A 22,490-nucleotide genomic window follows, 5' to 3' on the forward strand; every position below is an offset into this window, starting at 1 on the left:
TTGGATGTGCTGATTTTATCAATGGAAAGAAAAATCAAGAAAAATTTCCATATTTCATGACTCCAATCTATTCTTAGCTGTGACCCTAAGGCTTCTGTGGTGTCAGAGAATTTGTTTGTAACCACAGCTTCTGGATTGGAGAGAGAAATGCCACTTCTGACCCCTTCTCTGTTTGCAAATCAGTGGAAAATAATAAGGAGAATAAGAAGCAGTAAATGTCCCTCTTTATTGAGATTAGGAAACATTCATATCTGGACTCACAATACTGTATTTGAAAAAGGACTTTCAGGTTAATGAAAACTGTATCAGTGTGAAGATAGACTCAGAAAGAAGGGTGGAGACTTCGCATTCCAGGCACAGATAAGACAGAATGCAAAATTCTTCATTTCACAGCCTTGGCTTGAAACAAGGTCAGGGTGCATAGACTGACAGCAACTTTCTATGCTGGGTGAGTGCAAAACAGCGCTGGGTGACCTTGGGCGACAGCCAAGGAAACACACAGGAAACACAAAGACACTCCATCTTTGCCATTTCAGAAGACTACGGGTGGGTGGAGGATATACTATGAGGAATAAATAGCTCTCTAGTATCTACATCTGCCAAAGAAGAGTGAAGTCACCACTGTCTACCAAAACCTTCGACTGAATAGCTTTACTGGGAAAAGGGAAACTTCCACCTAGCCCAGCACCACTCACAAAGTTCACACAGTATTGATAAGATTTCTGGAGGCAGCAAGCCTCAAGTGCTCACCAGGTCATTTGCCTGATCCTTACCCCCTTACTATCTATTCTCATCACATGACTTAGAAATAATATCTTCCTCCCTCAGTACTAGCCCATTAACAATAATTTCCGAGTGTGGTACTGGAAAGAGACTGGAGTGAATAGGATGGAGAGAAAGGGGTATATGTGTAATATTGCCACTTTTTATTAAAAATGAATATTAATTTTTGAATTTGAAAAGGGGGAGACTTTAACTCTCAGGAATAAAACAGAGTAGAGAAATGCAAAGAGTTAAAAAGAGAAAAAAGAGTGAGAGAGAAAAATAATAGTCATAGTAAACAGAGGAGAACCAACATATGAATAACTGGCATCTCTTACATACTGTGCCATAGGCTTTTATGAAGGCTGACACCAGAACATATAGAACAGAGGGAAAGGACATGCAAATACCATTTATGTTCCCACTTCATCACCACTACACATACACACACAACACATACAAATCAACTATTTACACATGGATTTAAAAAATTACTCTTGTGTCTGGACAAAAATGAAAACACAAATAAATTACTTAAGGTATTCCAAAACCTTTCTCACATTCTTTCTTTTGGGTGAAGCCCATTTAATCCAGTCATTAGTATTTGTGTTTCCTCATATAATGTGGTCTTTATGCCATTAAGATCATTGGTGATGAACATTTCACTAAAAAGCATCTTTGCATTGTCTCCAACATGTCACTTTGGGACACCAAAATAAGTAATTCTCAGTAGTGGGGAGGAGAAGAAAGGGGAGGAAGAAGATGCTATAGACCTGAAGCATTCACTCCTGGTTTTCTTCTTTAAAGTTGAAACTCCATGACAGAAGTATTGATCTGTGGAAATAGCTTGTTTCTCCCCACTCTCCTCAAAGCAGAAAATTCAGCACCTGTACTTAAGAGTTCTGTTGGAGGAGTGGCTGGACTCAAAGTACGTTAGGAATCCAACTGCAGTTCAGTGTTGGTGTATTCAACAAGTTGCAGCAGTTCTTCAAAGAATATAGGCTATGGTTTCCGGTTGGGATGACCTCACCAGGACCCTTGACAACAGCACTGGAGCAAAGGAGAATAAAACAGTTAGTTGAGACTTCAAAGACAGAAATAGAAGATGAACAGAAGATGACACATGAGACATAGCACAGGGTAGGAAGCCTATTTCTTCCCTCACATTCCAGTTAGTGTTAGTGTTCATCACTCAGTGGTGTCTGACTCTGTAATCCTATGGACTGTAGCCCACCAGGCTCCTCTGTCTATGCAGTTCTGCAGGCATGAATACTGGAGTGAATTGCGATACCCTTTTCCAGGAAATCTTTCCAACCCAGGGATTGAACCTGGGTCTGCCACATTGCAGGCAGATTCTTTACCATCTGAGCTACCAGGGAAGCCTAACATTCTGGTTAGGGTAGGTTAAGGATAAAGTAGTTTTGGCTCTTAAACCCTGTTTGGCCTGAAAGACTCCCCTTATTTCCTCCAGAGTAAACAAATAAAAGATAGAATCAATCTTTATAAAACACTTGCACATGGGGCTTCCCTGGTGGCTCAGTGGAAAGGAATCCTCCCGCCAATGCAGGAGACATAGGTTTGATCCCTGGGCTCGGAGAATCCTACGTGCTGCGGACCAGCTAACCCCATACACCACAGCTACTGAATCTGAGCTCTAGAGCCTGGGAGCCTCAACTACTGAAGCCCACGTGCCCTAGAGTTGATGCTCTGCAAGAAGAGAGGCCACTGAAATGAGAAGCCCATGCACTGCAACCGGAGAGTCACCCCTGCTCACTGCAACTAGAGAAAGACCCATGCCACAGCCAAAGTCCAGCACAGCCAAAAATAAATAAATAAAATTATATTTTAAAAAACCCCCAAAACTTGCACCTTAAGAAGGGCAGATGGAGTGGTGATACTGATTTTGAAGATAGAAACTGTACAAGATTGGAGGGCTGGCATGAGTCACTGATGGCCCCTCATCCACAGAGGCTCATCACCAGCGTGCTGTCAGGGTAGTCTGCATTGCTCGATACTTTTGAAAGGGAGGCAGTACCTAGTAACTAGTACTAGGGTCTTAGATAAGGGTCTGGGCAGAAAGACTCAAATTTTCTTGGCTCCTTCTATCTTACTCTTGCTTGCACTCATTTTGCTTCAGTAAGTGACATAGTTTCTCCAAGCCCTGATTTTATCTAATGCTTAAAAAAGCAATAGTGCCCAACTTATACAGTGGTTGCAAGGTTTAACTGAGCTAATTCATACAGTGCCTAATACACAGCTGGGGGCATATTAAAATGTTTGAGCAGCATTGGTTAGTGTTATGGTTTCTAGTCTTAGTTGAGAAAAGTCAAGATGGAGGTGTTTTGGGATCCCCTGGTGGTCCAGTGGTTTAGAATCCACCTACCAATGTAAGGGACATGGGTTCGGTCCCTAGTCCAGGAAGATTCCACATGCTGTGGAGCAACTAAGCCTGTGTGCCACAACCACTGAGCCTGCACTCTAGAATCTAGTGTGCCTCAACTACAGAAGCCTAGGTACCTAAAACCTATGATCCACAGTGAGAAGTCACTGCAGTGAGGAGCCCATGCACCACAATGCCACAACAAAGAGTAGCCCCTGCTGGCTGCACCTGGAGAAAGCCCACACTCAGCAACAAAGAACCAGTATAGTCATAAATAAATAAAAAGATGAAAGGTGGTTAGAACTGCCACACAGGGTTATGAAGAGTTATGAAGTTATAATAAGTGGACAGTATTTTTATTATTAATGATGACTATAAAGAAGTTATCATCAAAAGTACAATACCTGCTCAGTAGACCCTGGCAACAAGATACGACGTTGGTTGTATTTCTGACTAAGCCGGAGTTGAAGGCATTCTCCAAAATGTGGTGGCAGTTGATGTCTACAGGAGTGTTGGTAAGCATGCCTAGAAGTGGAACAGAGTGCCATTTATTTAATTAATGATGTCACCGAACTCTTCTTCTATTCTTGACTTCTCCACCATGCTCCACACATTTCACATCACAGTATGCTTAAGAGCAGCTCTGCCTCTCAGCTCTCTACAGCAACATATGCTGTGTATGTAAGTGGTGGGCACTGTCCCCCCAATGTTGCCATCCTGTGAGTGCAGGGAGACAGGACACAAACAACACAATATAATACCTGCGATGCAGGCTGTCAGGAAGCAGGCGATGGTCCCCGCAATCAGAGCTCTCATTGCTCCTGCGGTGATGTCACGCTTTCTTGAAGGAGCCATGGAAGCTGGGGAACGTGAAAGAAAGTATGAAAGGTTAATGTTGAGGATATTGATTTAAATTCCAAATTCTTTGCCTCTGAGAGTTCTAGGGCTGGAGTCTCAGGTCAGCTGACTTTTCTTTTCCTTTTGTAAACTGAGTGGGAAAATTCAAGATTCAAGAACTAAGTGATGAGCTCCACACCCAGAGAAGTTTCTCTGGCGTAGGAGACCTCACAGTGTGTTAAGGGCATGGCAAAGTAAATGGGTTGCAAGGAGGGATCCCAAATATCTGCAACTCATCTCTCACCATCCCCTTCTTTGCCTATGGTGGCACAGAATTAATTAATCACAGCATTTTCCCATTGAACTTCCACTGGCCCTCAGAATCCTTCTCCAGGTGGTCATTAAAAATCTACTGGAATTGGCATGCAAAGTGAAATGTATTTGTCATCTTTGAGTGGGGTAATAATATCTGTACAAGGAGCACAAGCTGGAATCAAGATTGCCAGGAGAAATATCAATAACCTCAGATATGCAGATGACACCACCCTTATGGCAGAAAGTGAAGAGGAACTCAAAAGCCTCTTGATGAAAGTGAAAGTGGAGAGTGAAAAAGTTGGCTTAAAGCTCAACATTCAGAAAACGAAAATCATGGCATCCAGTCCCATCACTTCATGGCAAATAGATGGGGAAACAGTGGAAACCGTGTCAGACTTTATTTTTCTGGGCTCCAAAATCACTGCAGATGGTGACTGCAGCCATTGAAATTAAAAGACGCTTACTCCTTGGAAGAAAAGTTATGACCAACCTAGATAGCATGTTGAAAAGCAGAGACATTACTTTGCCAACAAAGGTCCATCTAGTCAAGGCCATGGTTTTTCCAGTGGTCATGTATGGATGTGAGAGTTGGACTGTGAAGAAAGCTGAGCACCAAAGAATTGATGCTTTTGAACTGTGGTGTTGGAGAAGAGTCCCTTGGACTACAAGGAGATCCAACCAGTCCATTCTGAAGGAGATCAGCCCTGGGATTTCTTTGGAAGGAATGATGGTAAAGCTGAAACTCCAGTACTTTGGCTACCTCATGCGAAGAGTTGACTCATTGGAAAAGACTCTGATGCTGGGAGGGATTGGGGGCAGGAGCAGAAGGGGACGACAGAGGATGAGATGGCTGAATGGTATCACTGACTTGATGGACGTGAGTCTCAGTGAACTCCGAGAGTTGGTGATGGACAGGGAGGCCTGGCGTGCTGCGATTCATAGGGTTGCAAAGAGTCGGACACGACTGAGGGACTGAACTCACTCCTGATGTTAGCCAGGACACACATAGGAAAAGTACATTGCAGAGTGGGGGCAAAAATAGGCCCCAAAGAATTAACTGCTGTTGCAGTATCTCTTTTTCTAACACAAATAATGTTACAGAGCAACATGGAGATCAGAAGCACGTTTACACTGTATCTGTTGGTGAAGAATATTCTTTTCACTTACTGAGTCCACCGATCACTATTCCCAGGGAACCAAAATTGGCAAAGCCACAGAGAGCATAAGTGGAGATTGCCTCAGAACGCATCTGGAAATAAGCATAAACACACAGATGTATACATGATGTGACCTAGTTTAGTAAATCTGATATCCTAACTGGGCTTCCAATTCTGACTATGAAATCACTATTGACAGGTAAATGTACAGTGTATGGTGTCAAACACCCGTTGTTTTTTCCATCTCCCCCTGAATTTTGAGGAAGGAAAAGGGGCTCTGTGGGTTCAGAGACTTCATGAAGTTCTTAGATTGGTAGTCTTGGCCTCTACAAATGCTATTTTCTGCTCAATGATAACTTTTATATTGTGTCAGGCAAAGTATTAGCTGCTGATGATACAAAATTGGTTCTAGAAAATACTCACATTACATTTATTTGACAGAGGACTTATTCAGAATGTATAAAGAAATGCTATAACTCATTAAGAAGACAAGCACCCAATAAAAAACAGATAAAAAGATTTCATGAAAGATATGCAAGTGGCCACAATAAGCACAGAAGAAGATGTTTGACATCAATTGTCACCAGGAAAATGAAAATTAAATGAAAACAATAAACTATCACTATGCATCCATTAAAATGGCAAAAAAAGATGAACAACATGAAGTGTTGGCAAGGATGTGGAGCAATGGGAATTCTTATACACTGTTAGTGGGAATGTAAAGTGGCACAGCCTGTTCGTAAAATATGAACATACCTAGCAGGTTTTTTTGTAATTGAATTAACATAAGAGCCTGTATGAGCACTAATACCACTCCTAGGAATGTTCCCAGGAGAAATAAAAGCATATGCCTATAAGGAGATTGTACATGAGTATATAAAGCAGCTTTATTCATAATAGCCCCAAGCTGGAAACAACTCAAATGTCCTTCAATAGCCAGATGGATAAATAAAGTGTGGATATCCATAAAATAGGATACTACTCTACAATAGAAAGGAAAAAACGAACACATGCAACAATATGAATCCTGAATCCATTTATACGAAATTCTAGAACAAGCAAAAATGATTTATAGTGAGAGAAAGATCACTGGTTTCCTGGGACTGGGTTGGGGTGGGATGAGGTGTTGTTGACAACTGGCCAAGGGAAGTTTTCTAAGTGTGGTGGAAATGTTCATTATCTTGACTGTGGGCGTGGTTACAAAGGTGACAGATTTATCAAAATATAGGCCTTTTTTGGTATGTAAATTATACTTCAGTGAAAAGGAATTATCTTAGCAAAAAGGAAGTTCACAGATAGCAGAGAGGTTCCTTTCCGCTATCTGTGTGTGTGCTTGCCTTTCTTTTTTCCTCAGCTCTGACCAGATCATAGGAATATTAGGTACTAGGAGAGTGAATAGTCTTTTTACAGGGAAAGATGAGAAGATGGCAGGAGGATTCTTGGAAGCATGAGCATGACCCTCCTCCTCTGTTCCAATGGATAAGACATGCTGCTCAGTCCAGATAATCTTCCTCAGATTGAGCAGCTGACTGTGGGAGGCTTGGAAGATTCAGTGGGCTCAGTTGTTCACCAGAGACACAGCCAAACTGGCAAAGGCGCCCACATGACCAAGGCAATAATTTTCTTTACCAAAATCCTGAAAAATCTATGATTTGTTTTGAAGAACAAACCAGGCTAATGCTCTATCAAAAGTAGCAGTGCCTTTTTTTTTCTTTTTTTTTTTTCACTAACTGAATTTTTAAAAGCTCATGTTCAAGGTTCAAGTGGTAATGGTAAGTTTTTTTGTTGATTATAAAGCTCCTCTTCTCTTTCACAATTTCTGAGAACTCCTTTGTTGATATTCTCCATCATCATGCAGACAGGAAAAAAAAATATTTCAAGTATTTGGGCGGTCCACTGTTTGCGGAAAAGCTCATTCTTGTCCCCTGCTCAGTCTATTGCTTTTTCATTTAGTTCAATTGGCTTCAAAAATAGGCAAGCTTGTTAAGAGGCCATGGGGAAGGAGATGGCAAAAAGTGCTTAAGATTCCCTCCTCATTTCTGAGGATCTAGGGGAAGAAGGGACACAGATGTGGCCATGTAGGGTCTTATAATAAGAGGAAAAGGAGGCTGGGATGATTCCACTTAGCCTTTGCCCAAGAGTTATGTGATAGAAAGAGCTGCACTGTACTAGGAAATTAATAATAGTTCCTTCAGCTCTCCTTGTACTGGATCAAAGATGCCACAGGTACAAGGAAAGTCATTGCAGCATTACTTCTAATAGCTAAAAAACTGTAATAGTGCTCATCAACGAGCGACTGGTTGAAATAAGTTATGATGTGTTCATATTGTGTCACAGGCATCCAAGATACGTTGCCAAGGGCAAAGAGCATTGCTAACAGCAGAGAGCATGATGCGAAATGTGGAGAGGAGCGGAATCGTAGAGAAATAGGGAGGATGACTTCCTTTCCCTGTACACCTCTTGTACCTTTGAGTTCTGTACCATGGTACGTTTTATGTGTAAACAAACAAACATGGAAAGTATTATCTTTATTCTAAGAAAAAGAAGATGGTGAAAATGATGGAGTGATAAAGGGCTCATTCTGGGGGTAACGTGCTACATATGCATTCCTCTTTTTTTTTTTTTAAACTGAAGTATATTTGATTTACACTGTTTTGTTAGTTTCTTCTGCTCAGCAAAATGATTCAGATATATATATATATATATATATATATATATATATATATATTATATACAGATATGTATTCTTTTCCATTATGGTTTATTACAGGGTATAAATTTAGTTTGCTAGTCTATACAGTAGGACCTTATTGTTTATCTACTTTATGTATAGTAGTTTTAATCTGCCAGTACCAAACCTAATTTATCCCTTCTTTTCTCTTTCCCCTTTGGTAACTGTAAGTTTGTTTTTCATGTCTGTGACTCTGTGTCTGCTTCATAAATAATTTCATTTGTGTTATATTTTAGATTTCACTTAGATATAAGTGATGTCATATGGTATTTGTCTTTCTCTTTCTGACTTACTTTACTTAGTATGATAATAGGTTCATCTACGTTGCTCTAAATGACATTATTTTATTATTTTTTATGACTAAGTTGTATTCTATTGTGTATATGTACCATATCTTCTTTATCCATTCATCCATTGATGGACATTTAGATTGCTTCCATGTCTTGGCTATTGTAAATAGTGTTGCTATGAACACTGGGGTTACACTTTTCTCTGAGTATATTCCCAGGAATGGGATTGTTGGATCATATGGTCACTCTAGTTTTAGTTTTTTGAGGAAAAGTGAAAGTGAAAGTCTCTCAGTCATGTCTGACTTTTTGCGACCCCATGGACTATACAGTCCATGGAATTCTCCAGGCCAGAATACTGGAGTGGGTAGCCTCTCCCTTCTCCAGGGGATCTTCCCAACCTAGGGATCGAACCCAGGTCTCCTGCATTGCAGGCAGATTGTTTACCAGCTGAGCCACAAGGGAAGCCCAAGAATACTGGAGTGGGTAACCTATCCCTTCTCCAGCAGATCTTCCTGACCAGGAATCAAACTGGGGTCTCCTGCATTGCGGGTGGATTCTTTACCAACTGAGCTCTCAAGGAACCTCCATACTATTTTCCATAGTGGCTGTACCAATTTACATTCCAACCAACGGTGTAGGAGGGCTCCCTTTTCTCCATTCCCTCTCCAGCATTTGTTATTTGTAGACTTTAATGATGGTCCTTTTGACTGATGTGCGATTGTGCTCATTGCAGTTTGATTTTCATTTCTCTAATAATTAGTGATGGGCATCTTTCCATGTGTCAGTTGGCCATCTGTACATATGCATTCTGAACACTTAGATGAAGGTCATCAGTGTGCATACTTCAATGGATAACACTGTGTTTTTGCCTTACGGACCCAGGTTGTATGCTTTAGTCACATTGTACCTTTTCCAAGAGATGGTGGGATACTCCCACCACTTGTTGGTTGGTAAACAGAAATTGTAAGAACTCGTCCCCATTTGGTTGACTGGAAATAAGACATTTGGAAAAACAAAATGCTTTCCCCTTTGTGACTCAACAATAGCAAAAGCCATTGAGTTCCTATCTCCAAATATCCTCCTGTGAGTCTGCCTCTGGTTGGGCTTACTCCCAACCCACATCAGCTTTACTGTTCTATTTCTATCCTCTTAATAACCTGTTCACAAACCTGCTTAGTACAGCCAGAACTGAGAGCTCACTTTGCTTAATAACAAAACTACTTTTTCCAGGCAACCGGCAGTAGGGGATGGAAAACATTTCACTTAATGTAGCCTATTCTTTACTTTTGGCAGGGAAGCCAGCTAGTTTGTGGTGGCATCCAAATGATGAGGATGTTTGGCCAAGCTCCATTGTGTGGTCAGTTGAAGAATGAACACTGAGAAACAGGAGACCTGCAGAGTTATTGTTCATCTCAGATGTGTGGGTCAAAATGCCCCTGACCATAAATACAAATCAATACTTCCCTGGAGTATGCTGTTATATTTGTGTAACACGTGGGAGTAATCTGCGTGTTTGGTGTTTGGGAGGCTGGGAGAGATGGTCAGAGGTGGGCAGTCTCAGAACCTTGAACAGCATGCTTTTCCTTCCCTTTCCCTTTAAAGCCAAATATGTGCCTAGGACGTTAATTTCAAGCAGATTGTTTTGATGAGTAATGGTGGTAGGAAATGTTCGCCATTTCCCTTAGAGTTTCCATGTGTGACAATTCTGTTCTTCAGAAAAGTAGAAGCTGGAGACTCAGCTGCAAATATGGCTGAGATAACAGCCTCACCTGGATTCCCTCATCCCATTCAAGGCCAAGTAGACATGAGCATCTCCTTGCAGGCTATGGACCTGAAATCGTGCCATAATTATAGGGCCTGAGCTTTTTTTCTTCCCTCATTCACTTGGAGGATAGTTGTTGTGTCTCACTGCCTCTTTAATATAGGCACTAGGCGGCACTTGGGCAGTTTCTCAGAGATCAAACAGTTTCTTAAACAGGAAGAAAGAGAACTTCATGATCATTAGACGACGAGTCCCATGAGAACAGAGGCTTTATCACTCATTTAACACTGTGGCAGCCATCCACAGCACAGTGCTCAAAGAAGACATTCCATAAATATCTGATGTGAAAGTGAAGTGAAAGTGAAAGTCACGTAGTTGTGTCTGACTCTTTGCAACCCCATGGACTATATAGTCCACAGAATTCTCCAGGCCAGAATACTGGAGTGGGTAGCCATTCCCTTTTCCCAGGGGATTTTCCCAACCCAGGGATCAAACCCAGATCTCCTGCATTGCAGGCAGATTCTTTGCCAGCTGAGCCACCAGGGAAGTCCAAGAATACTGGAGTCAGTAGCCTATCCCTTCTTCAGCAGATCTTCCCAACCCAGGAATCGAACCGGGGTCTTCTGCATTGCAGATGGATTCTTTATCAGTTGAGCTATTGGCTATAATCCCAGCTCATGGACTTGCACTGATAGTGGCTCAAAAGTAAATGATCATAGTGGTAAAGATTAGCCGTGTTTCTTTCTACACACAATCACATACACACATGTGCACATGCATGCCCTGTGATTAACTCAACGTAGCCCGATTGTGAAGTCAAAGATTTGGGGCCTGTTTTCTTCTCTGATGTACCCCAAATACCTGGCATGGTACCTGGCACACAGAGGCACCAGCAGCTATTTGATGAATGTATGTATGTGTTGAAGTATATTGGGAAGGAAATGTACTCACCGACATGTATTGCTGCACACCATCCACAAATTTGGGTCCACCCACTTGCCTTAAAGAGATCAACTTTGAGAGTTGCTGATAAGCCACAAATTCATTGAAGAATGTCTTATAACCTATGAGTTTGGCAACCATAAAGCTATCTTGCCAGTCTACTCCCATCATGAAGGCAAAGGGCATGAAGACGTAGGAGCATATTACCTACAAAAAAAAAAAAAAAAGAAGACCTCATTAGAGCAGTGATTTGCTTCCAGTTTTTGGGTCTCATGCCTATGACCAGATTGTTCCCATCCCCTCTGTGTCCTTAGGCAAAGAAATCCCTGTGCCTCCTCTAGCCTCTCTTTATTCTTTAGAAGTAAAGGTTGAAACTGGTCATTTGAAGTAAGGTAGGATTTGGGGGAAGGAGTCAGGAATGAATGTGTTGGGGGAAGGAGGAGAGAGGGGTGGGAAGTTGGGGGGTTCCTGGTAAGTCTGTACATGGTAGAAGAGTGCACTATAGCCAGTTAGAGTATATTATAGACAATTCATAAACCAGCTTTATTTTTAACAAAGATTGGCAGAAATGAAAAGGAGGAGGAATATGATAGAATTGTACCTCAAAACTCAGTTGTGGGTAGTCAAACATGTTTCCCAACCAGGACAGGGCTGAATTCATAAAAGACAGCAGAGCTAGGAAGGCAATCAAATTCACGGCAATGTTCGCCACCAGGGAAATGGATGAGGATGCTCCCTGTGTTGCAGCTTCTAGGAGATTCCTTGAATCACTTTATCAAAAAATAGCAATTCCAGAATTACTAAAGGATTGTCAGTGGATGGACATCATAGGTGTAGAAATGGCATAATCGGAGCTCATTTGAATGGAGAGACAAACTCATTTGAATGGAGAGACAAACCCATGTCCTGGCTGAAATACTCACCACGAAATCATGAAAGGATTTAGTTTTTGAGAGTAGGTGATGGGCATATGAGTGTCACTCTTTTAATTTGGGGAAATAATTTATAATAAAAAATTTATAATAATTAATACAATTAATTAATATATATTGTATTATATTTATTAATATATTAATAATTAATATAATAAATAAATAGTTTATAACAAAAAAGAATAAAATATTATAGGTTTAAACAATTATATTTGATGGCTTCCAGAGAATATTTATAAAATATTCACAGTATCAGTCAGTCAGTTCAGTCGCCCAGTCGTGTCTGACTCTTTGCAACCCCATGAATCACAGCATGCCAGGCCTCCCTGTCCATCACCAACTCCTGGAGTTCACCCGGGAGTTCACAGTATAAGAAGTAACAATTCAAGGAAGGTCTGTGTCGCATCCATCATCTCTTTTAAGAAATGGAATGTCACAACAGCTTTGAGCACTCCCTCGTTAATCACATCTTCTTCTCTCTAATCTCAGAGGTACTTGGCCCACTAGGATTTGCTTAAGATTCCCTTTTTAGAACTCTATTACACTGTTGGTGGGAATGCAAACTAGTATAGCCACTATGGAGAACAGTGTGGAGATTCCTTAAAAAACTGGAAATAGAACTGCCTTATGATCCAGCAATCCCACTGCCGGGCATACACACTGAGGAAACCAGAAGGGAAAGAGACACGTGCACCCCAATGTTCATCGCAGCACTGTTTGTAATAGCCAGGACATGGAAGCAACCTAGATGCCCATCAGCAGATGAATGGATAAGAAAGCTGTGGTACATATACACAATGGAGTATTACTCAGCCATTAAAAAGAATACATTTGAGTCAGTTCTAATGAGATGGATGAAACTGGAACCTATTATACAGAGTGAAGTAAGCCAGAAAGAAAAACACCAATACAGTATACTAATGCATATATATGGAATTTAGAAAGATGGTAACAATAACCCTGTGTACGAGACAGCAAAAGAGACACTGATGTATAGATCCGTCTTATGGACTCTGTGGGAGAGGGAGAGGGTGGGGAGATTTGGGAGAATGGCATTGAAACATGTATAATATCATGTATGAAACGAGTCGCCAGTCCAGGTTCGATGCATGATACTGGATGCTTGGGGCTGGTGCACTAGGACGACCCAGAGGGATGGTATGGGGAGGGAGGAGGGAGGAGGGTTCAGGATGGGGAACACATGTATACCTGTGGTGGATTCATTTCAATATTTGGCAAAACTAATACAATATTGTAAAGTTTAAAAATAAAATAAAATAAAAAAAAGATTCCCTTTTTACTTTTCTTTCCCCTGAATAATACATTGTGTTAGTTTACACATTTGCTAGCTATTTATAAGTGAAATCCACATATTCCATATAGATACTTTGGCAACTTGGTTTTCTACTCATGGTTATGATTCTCTACATACAAACAATGGATGAATCTCAGAAACATATTGGTTGATGAAATCCGTTATATAATGACATACTTTTGAACACCCTAAATTCCTTATTTTTTTTCCACCCCTTTCTCTTTCTTTCAAAAAGAGCAAAAAGTAAATGAACCTAAGAGGAGTTAGGAAAACTAATATCACATCTCATCATCCCTATTATATAAGAAACTTCTGGAAATGGTGATCCTATGATTTTCCAACAGTCTTAAATCATGGCCCAGTGAAGCCTATGTGTGGGTTCAGTTGGTCAGTTGCGTCTGACTCTTTGTGACCCTGTGGACTGCAGCCTGCCATGCTCCTCTGTCCTCTGGGATTTTCCTGGCAAGAATACTGGGGTGGGTTGCCATTTCCTTCTCCAGGGGATCTTCCTGACCCAGGGATCAAACCCATGTCTCCTGTGTCTCCTGAATTGTAGGTGGATCCTTAACCGCTGAGCTACCAGGGGAGCCACAATGAACTCTATATGATATTTAAAATTAATGATCTATTCACCTGAACCTAATATAATATCACAAACCAACTATCAGATCAGATCAGATCAGTCACTCAGTCGTGTCTGACTCTTTGTGACCCCATGAATTGCAGCACGCCAGGCCTCCCTGTCCATCACCAACTCCCGGAGTTCACCCAGACTCACGTCCATCGAGTCAGTGATGCCATCCAGCCATCTCATCCTCTCTTGTCCCCTTCTCCTCCTGCCCCCAATCCCTCCCAGCATCAGAGTCTTTTCCAATGAGTCAACTCTTCGCATGAGGTGGCCAAAGTACTGGAGTTTCAGCTTTAGCATCATTCCTTCCAAAGAAATCCCAGGGCTGATCTCCTTCAGAATGGACCAGTTGGATCTCCTTGCAGTCCAAGGGACTCCCAAGAGTCTTTTCCAACACCACAGTTCAAAAGCATCAATTCTTCAGTGCTCAGCCTTCTTCACAGTCCAACTCCCACATCCATACATGACCACAGGAGAAACCATAGCCTTAACTAGACGAACCTTTGTTGGCAAAGTAATGTCTCTGCTTTTCAATATGCTATCTAGGTTGGTCATAACTTTCCTTCCAAGGAGTAAGCATCTTTTAATTTCATGGCTGCAGTCACCATCTGTAGTAATTTTGGAGCCCAGAAAAATAAACCAACTATACTTCAATCTAAAAAAAAGTTAATTAAATGAAATGCCTACAATGAACAGTCAAGGAAATGCATTGACATTTAGGTACTGGTAGTTAGGAAAGACTTCCTTGAGTGTTGAAAGAAGATATTTTGGATAGAGTCTACATAGTTATGTGAAATTAAATTCACTTTAATTCACTGTGTTCTCTGATAATAAAATTTTTGCTGCACTTCGAATTTGCAGCAAAACTCCCCTCCCCCACCCCCAGCCTCCTACTTTTGTAGTAATTAACTATTAACTAGGTGAACTTGTTCCACTTACCCACTTTCCATTTTCATGGCATTCTTGAGGTTTATTTTAGGTGTTTCTGTCTCAGGCCAAAAAAGTTTAGAAATAGCCAATGCCGCAGGTGCAGACATAACTGAAGCAGTTAACAAGTGAGAGGATGAAACCTGTGATTTCAAGAGAAAGACCAGTTTAAGGTTTAGCTTTTCTGTTGTGTTTAGAATGAATGACCCAAATGCCTTACAAGGGAGGTGATGGGCAGGCATTGATTCTGTGCCAGAAATCAGTGTTTCTTTGGAGGCTTGGAAAAGCTCAATAGTCATATCCTGGGCATCAACTTGAGAGAAGGGAGATGGCATCAGTTGACCAAATCTTTTGGAGAAGCACAAACCAAAATTTGATCATTTCAGAAGAGAATTAATCCTGTGTTTAGGAACTTTCTAAGACGATAACTCTACCTCTCTGTTGTTCTTTCAAATGTTCAAATAGCCCCTAAAGCTATTTCATTATGTCCTCAATTTAGTTGATGGGTATCTGGGGCGCAGGCATGCATACACCCTCTCCATCTTCCTTTTGCTTTCCTGATGTCCTTTGTGCCTCTACATAATATCTGTTTATTCAGAGTCCCTTTAATCTGTAAGTTGTTTTTGTTTTCCTCACTGCAGTTCTGCTTAAACTCTTTCCCTTTCCCTCCCACAACCTCGTCCTGTTTCTGGATTCTCTTCCCTGTGTTTCCAGAATTATAGAATCTGCTCCTCCCTCCCTACTCCCATTCCATCCAGCACAGTTTTGTAGGCAGAATTCATATAGCGATCCATCTGGGGCATGAGTCAAACTGCTGTTCCTGAGGTCTCTACCCTTTTTGTCTTTCTTCTTCCCACTGATTGGCTCTGTAAGATTTGGATGAAGTCCTGGATTGAAACTTGCCTATCTTATGTGAATTCCTCATCAGCTGGACCACGCAACTGCTATGTTATTCCATTTTTCCACTGGAGGCTCTAAGCTCTGTGCTCAAGGCATGTGCACCGGTTACCATAACATTCTTCAGCCCCATCCCATAGACCAACGGCTCTCAAACTGGGCTATACAATGAAATCTGAGGACTGAAAAATAATACTGATGCCTGGGTCTCATCCCAAGAGATTCTGGATGAATTACTCTGGGGTATGGACCTGGGCATTAGGGCTTTCAAAAGCTTTTTAAAAATCCCAGGTGATTCTAATGTGAAGTAGGTTTTGAGAATCTCTGCTGTAAGCCAGGAGTCAGAAAAAGCTTTTTGTAAAGGGTAAATAGTTTTGGCTTTTGGGGCCACAACTACTCAACTCTGTATCATAAAAGCTGCTTAGATAATGAACACGAATAGCTGGCTTCCAATTAAACTGTAGTTATTAAAAAAAAAAAAAAAAACAAAGTGATCTACATTTGCCCCTGGGCCAGAGTTTGCTAAGGCCTGACCTAGATGGCCTTTAACTAGTGTCTGTAATAGTTAAATTTTTTTTTTTACATATTTAAATTTTCACCCGAAGTAACCTCATAATATGAGGTTATGATTGAAATACCAGATTTCATTCTGGTATGGTTGGATATAGTTCATGTTTAGGTGCCTGGGATATGAACGTGAAACACCAAAGCTCCTTGGGGTCACTCTATTCAAATGCCAAAAGAACTGTGACCATCTATACAGAAAAAAGGGATACTCTTTTTGCCTCCTTATCTGGCAGCAGTAGTAAAGGAAAGAACCGAAATAACAATAGTAAAGAAAAAAAAAAAAGATTGAATTTTTCCATAAGTTAAGCCTGAAACATTCTTACCCCAAAAGAGATGTATGCACCTAAGACACTTCCAGCAATGGTAGAGAACCCAGCGGTCATGATCGCGTGGAGTTCAGACTTGGTGACGTATGGTAAATACGGTCGGACCAGCAGAGGAGACTCGGTCTGGAAATACAAAGCGACCAGATTAAACGTTCCCTGAGGAGGAGAGGCTACTACTCAAAATTCCATTCTCTACAGCAGAATTTCTAAGAGTGGACTTCAGGCCAGTTCCATCAGCTTGACCCAGGAATTTGTTAGACCCATAAGTTCTCAGAATTACTTAATGGAAAACTCTAGGGCTGGGTCCAGCAGCAGTGTTTTAACGAACTTGCTGGTGGTTCTGATGAGTGTTCATGTTTATGAACCTATACCATCAATGTCTGGGTCTTTTGGACTCTAGGGCAGTGTATATACAGAGTCATGTGTGAAGTTCGTAAGGCCAGTTTATGTAAGGCTCCTGCCTACCCTAGGATTGGACTCTGATGACTTGGTACTCTTTTCTAAGGTTGGACAACCATGGGCCAAGTAACTCTATCCAGTGGCCTGGCCTTGGAAACTATGATTCCCAAACCTCTGTGACTTCCCATCTCTCAGCTTCATCTCAACATACCCTAACCTCTTTGCTGATACCATAGGGAAACAAAGACACAAGTATTAAAAAATACCAGCAATAACAAGGACCGGTGCCCATGGGCCTTTCCCTAACTGAAAATCAGAGAACTACCCCTACTTGCATGGAAAGGCATCAATTAGAATATAGTTGTAAAGGCTTGAGTTCCATTAAGGAGGGCAGGTGGCCTACAGTGTGGGACTCTCCATAAATAACAGCTGTACTTTTAGCATATTAAGTACATATTAAGTATCAAATTGAGCACCACAGGAGCATGTGTGCAATTTTACAATTTTCCCCTAATTATTTCTAATTGTTCTATAAGATTGAGTGTGTTGAGCTTCAATTTATGGACTAAATAGAAACTCAGTACATGAGCCCTCTTACCCTGCAGGTAGGAGTAATCAGCTCAAGATGGTGCCCTAATTAGTCCTGAGGGATTTTATGGCTATAATTATAATAATTTCAACTACTAGGGAAAGAGCTCTGCTCTAGGCTAGTAAGCTAGGCTTACCAATCAGAAGGCTCAGCCGCCTGGAGCAATTGTAAGCCTTTTAATTGGGGCCATGTGTTTTTCGGGGTGACTTGATTTTTGCTTCAAATTCAGTTTCCTTGCATAGCCATGCTAGCAAGTATTCATACCTGGTTTCCTTGGTGTGTGATTCCATTCTGCCTGCAGTTATGTATCCTAAGTGATGAGGATTTCTTACTTATATACCCCTTAGGAATGCTGCCATTTTGAGAGATGTCCCTTGGCAACATATTTCTCTGTTTAAATGGACTTCAGGCAAAAATGTATGTGATAGATAAGGAAGATGAAAATGCTTTTGCTCATCAGCATTTTTCTTTAGGCTCAGCAAAGAGACTGTTGGACGGTTCAGATAAGTTGAGAATGAGCTTAAGTACTGATATGGCTGCATGGTTCTTGGGGGAAAGCCTTTCTTGGTCTCTTTCATTGCCACAAGCTTTATATTAGTACTAAAGAATGAGAGGCTGCCTGTTACATATTTGCAGCTTCAAGACGAATGGTGAACTCCATCTGAGTAGATGAGCTGCTAGCCTTTGATGGGTGGGTCAGAAACCTCAACAACTCAGTTAATTCAGAAAAGATTTGTTGAGAATCTATGCATGAGAAGCCCTATGCTTTGATAAAATGATTCAGTTTTTCTTCCTCTCCATAAATTTCCAAGAACCCAAATTCCACACTAGGCATGGACTCTCTTAGAAGAGCGCTCTCTCTCTGTCTCTCTCTCTCTACCCTTGGAGTCTACACATTATTAATATTGAGGGTTCCTTATCTTGATACCTTCCTCCTACAGTAAAGGAAATAACACTGTCATTAAAAACATTTTTTTTTTCTCTTTCTGGAAAGAGTATCCATTTTAGCAGATGTTTTGTTTTTTTGATTTTACAACTTACTTGTCCAATAAATATATTGCCAGAAGCTACTACAGATTCAACAGGAGATGTTCCCATAGTCACTAGCATTACCCATCCAACCTAAAAGGCAAACAAGGATAAAGTCAGTAAAGAACTGTTTGTACACACAGAACTTCAAAGTAGGGATAAAAATCTTTAAAATGGAGGAAAATGCTGAGGACTTCAACAATTGTACTAAACTTGAATATATATACCTTATTGATAGGGACAGAATAAAGGGACAAAGTAGGTGATTAAATAGCAAATCACACTGTTGCTGCTGCTGCTGCTAAGTTGCTTCAGTTGTGTCCGACTCTGTGTGATCCCAGAGATGGCAGCCCACCAGGCTCCCCCGTCCCTGGAATTCTCCAGGCAAGACCACCGGAGTGGGTTGCCATTTCCTTCTCCAATGCATGAAAGTGAAAAGTGAAAGTGAACTCGCTCAGTCGTGTCTGACTCCTAGAGACCCCATGGACTGCAGCCTACCAGGCTCCTCCCTGCATGGAATTTGCCAGGCAAGAGTACTGGAGTGGGTTGCCATTGCCTTCACACTAAGGGATTGCAAATAGGAAAAAAAAAAAAAAAATGGGAGACTCCTGTAAGTTAATGATTACTCAGGAAAGCAGATTTGCTTAAGCATAAAACCAAGTGAGCTAGCTTAGCAACAAACCCTGCAACGGAAGTACAAGACATTCCCCAAAACAACAAAACAATGGTGGCATGAGACCCACATCCTGCTCAGCGAGTTCAGTAACATGCTCTCTGCACACATAAAAACAATAATTTTTGAAAAGGTGACACTTCAAAGTGGAAGACCCTCATTGTATTGAGATCTGAAATAATTTTCCGTAGTGCCATGACAGTCTTGGTTTGACCTGGGGGGGACAAAATCTCCTCTGCCAAGCATGGAGGAGAAGCTGATGATGGAAGCATGGGGTCTACTTAAGAATGAGGAAGAACATGGTTTTTTCCCTCTCTGCACTTTTCCTTTGTTTATAAGACTGTAGCTCACTAGTTTCTCAGGGCGTGGCACCTTCTTGCCTGTCTGCTTGTAAAACTCATAAACATCCTATTCTAGTAAATCATGCCTTTCATTGAATTCTTTCTGCACTGAGAAAGAAAAGACTGGAGCTCCTTGCTATGCTAAGTCACCTTAGTCGTGTCTGACTCTGTGTGACCCCATAGACGGCAGCCCACCAGCTCCCCCGTCCCTGGGATTCTCCAGGCAAGAACACTGGAGTGGGCTGCCATTTCCTTCTCCAATGCATGAAAGTGAAAAGTGAAAGTGAAGTCGCTCAGTCGTGTCCGACTCTTATCGACCCCATGGATTGCAGCCTAACAGGCTCCTCCGTCCATGGGATTTTCCAGGCAAGAGTCCTGGAGTGGGGTGCCATTGCCAGCTCCTTGATGTCCTTCAAGACGCCACCTAGCGTTTTCATTACATAGCGCATAAAGCAGGCTGATCAAATCTTACTTGAATGCTAAGTCTGAGTCAATATGCCAGCAAATTTGAAAACTCAGCAGTGGCCACAGGACTGGAAAAGGTCAGTTTTCATTCCAATTCCAAAGAAAGGCAATGCCAAAGAATGTTAAAACTACTGCACAATTGCACTCATTTCACATGCTAGCAAAGTAATGCTCAAAATTCTCCAAGCCAGGCCTCAGTAGTACATGAACCGTGAACTTCCAGATGCTCAAGTTGGATTTAGAAAAGGCAGAGAAACCAGAGATCAGATTGCCAACATCCGTTGGATCATCAAAAAAGCAAGAGAGTTCCAGAAGCATCTACTTCTGCTTTATTGACTACTCCGAAGCCTTTGATTGTGTGGATCACAATAAACTGGAAAATTCTTCAAGAGATGGGAATACCAGACCTCCTGACCTGCCTCCTGAGAAATCTGTATGCAGGTCAAGAAGCAACAGTTAGAACTAGATATGGAACAACAGAGTGGTTCCAAATTGGGAAAGGAGTATGTCAAGGCTGTATATTGTCATCCTGCTTATTTAACTTATATGCAGAGTACATCATGCGAAATACCGGGCTGGATGAAGCACAAGCTGGAATCAAGATTGCTGGGAGAAATATCAATAACCTCAAATATGCAGATGACACCACACTTACGGCAGGAAGCAAAGAACTAAAGAGCCTCTTGATCAAAGTGAAAGAGGAGAGTGAAAAAGTTGGCTTAAAACTCAATATTCAGAAAACTAAGATCATGGCATCCAGTCCCATCACTTCATGGCAAATAGAGGGGGAAACAATGGAAACAGTGGCAGACTTTCCTTATTGGGCTCCAAAATCACTGCAGATGGTGACTGCAGCCATGAAATTAAAAGACACTTGCTCCTTGGAAGAAAAGTTATGACCAACCTAGACAGCATATTTAAAAGCAGAGACATTACTTTGCTAACAAAGGTTCATCTAGTCAAAGCTATGGTTTTTCCAGTATGGATGTGAGAATTGGACCATAAAGAAAGCTGAGCACCAAAGAATTGATGCTTTTGAACTGTGGTGTTGGAGAAGACCCTCGAGAGTCCCTTGGACTGCAAGGAGATCCAACCAGTCAATCCTAAAGGAAATTAGTCCTGAACATTCATTGGAAGGACTGATGCTGAAACTCCAATACCTAGGCCACCCGATGTGAAGAACCAACTCATTGGAAAATACTCTGACACTGGGAAAGATTGAAGGTGGGAGGAGAAGGGGTTGACAGAGGATGAGATATTTGGATGGCATCACTGACTCAATGGACATGAGTTTGAGCAAGCTCCGGGAGCTGGTGATGGACAGGGAGGCCTGGTGTGCTGCAGTCCATGCGGTCTCAAAGAGTCAGACATGATTGAGTGACTGAACTGAACTGAACTGAAGTCTGAGTCATTGTATATTCTTTGAACACTATACAATGAATATCTCTTGACATGTCTATTTTGTATAAGTAATGTCTTGATTTTTTTTCCAAGTAATAAGTTATAATATTTTCTAACAGTCATGTCAGTCTTCACAGCATTCCAAGGACTATTTTAAGCCCTTGTTCTAGTGATGAATTTAATCTTTATAATAACCCTCTCAGGGAGGTCCTATAGTTAGACACATTTTACAGAAGAGGAAACCAAGGCACAGAACTGTTTAGTTGTTCTGTCAGAGATTGCTTAGTTAATAAGTAATGGGATGTAGTTGAGGTTTGGCTTTTTCTACCTAAGTCTCAAACATGGTTGACCGTTCCACTTTTGTAGTAGTTCTTCCAACCAGAGACTGTAGTGCCCACCCGAGAATGGGGACTTTCTGTTGCATCCTCTCTCCTTCCTTCCTGCTTCGACATGAAACACAGGAATGCTAAGTGTTTCAATTGACAGTCAGAAAATTATGCACTCTGGCACTCTTGCTGAAACCTTTAATCCTGCTGGTATTCTGGCTCTCTCTCCATTTTATTTATTTACAGGGATCAAAGGAGGGTTGTGGCTCTGCCCAAAACTTCTATATGCTGCCTTGTTCTTGAGTGCATTTAAACTAACTTACAAATTACTGAGTTTTGCAATATAATATGATGTGGGACTGACAGTGTTGGGGCAGCAGGACTGAGACGAGCTTTTCAGACCTAAAAAAAAAAAAATTTTGCATGCTGACAAAAGCCCTCATGAGAGAAGAGCAGCTTTCCTTTCTTCCTTTGATTCTCTAGCAACTCCTAGACAAGG

The 22,490-nt window shown here is 41.4% G+C and overlaps 1 protein-coding gene across 3 annotated transcripts in view; it reads right to left on the reverse strand.

Annotated features, from left to right (window-relative positions):
• Window positions 1-207: 207 nt before the first annotated feature.
• Window positions 208-22,490, reverse strand: part of SLC28A3 (solute carrier family 28 member 3) — a 77,498-nt gene continuing 55,215 nt past the window's right edge. For all 3 annotated transcript variants that reach the window (XM_070795051.1, XM_019966494.2, XM_070795050.1), the window contains 9 exons: window positions 18,798-18,878; window positions 16,766-16,891; window positions 14,991-15,121; window positions 11,778-11,946; window positions 11,186-11,383; window positions 5,462-5,543; window positions 3,904-4,002; window positions 3,547-3,667; window positions 208-1,812 (listed from right to left, as the gene is read on the reverse strand). In XM_070795051.1, the coding sequence (XP_070651152.1) occupies window positions 1,686-1,812; window positions 3,547-3,667; window positions 3,904-4,002; window positions 5,462-5,543; window positions 11,186-11,383; window positions 11,778-11,946; window positions 14,991-15,121; window positions 16,766-16,891; window positions 18,798-18,878 (1,134 nt within the window). In that variant the 3' untranslated portion in view covers window positions 208-1,685. The remainder of the gene's footprint in view (window positions 1,813-3,546; window positions 3,668-3,903; window positions 4,003-5,461; window positions 5,544-11,185; window positions 11,384-11,777; window positions 11,947-14,990; window positions 15,122-16,765; window positions 16,892-18,797; window positions 18,879-22,490) is intronic.

This window comes from Bos indicus, chromosome 8 (genome assembly GCF_029378745.1).
Source record: "Bos indicus isolate NIAB-ARS_2022 breed Sahiwal x Tharparkar chromosome 8, NIAB-ARS_B.indTharparkar_mat_pri_1.0, whole genome shotgun sequence".
NCBI classification, from domain to species: Eukaryota; Metazoa; Chordata; class Mammalia; order Artiodactyla; family Bovidae; genus Bos; species Bos indicus.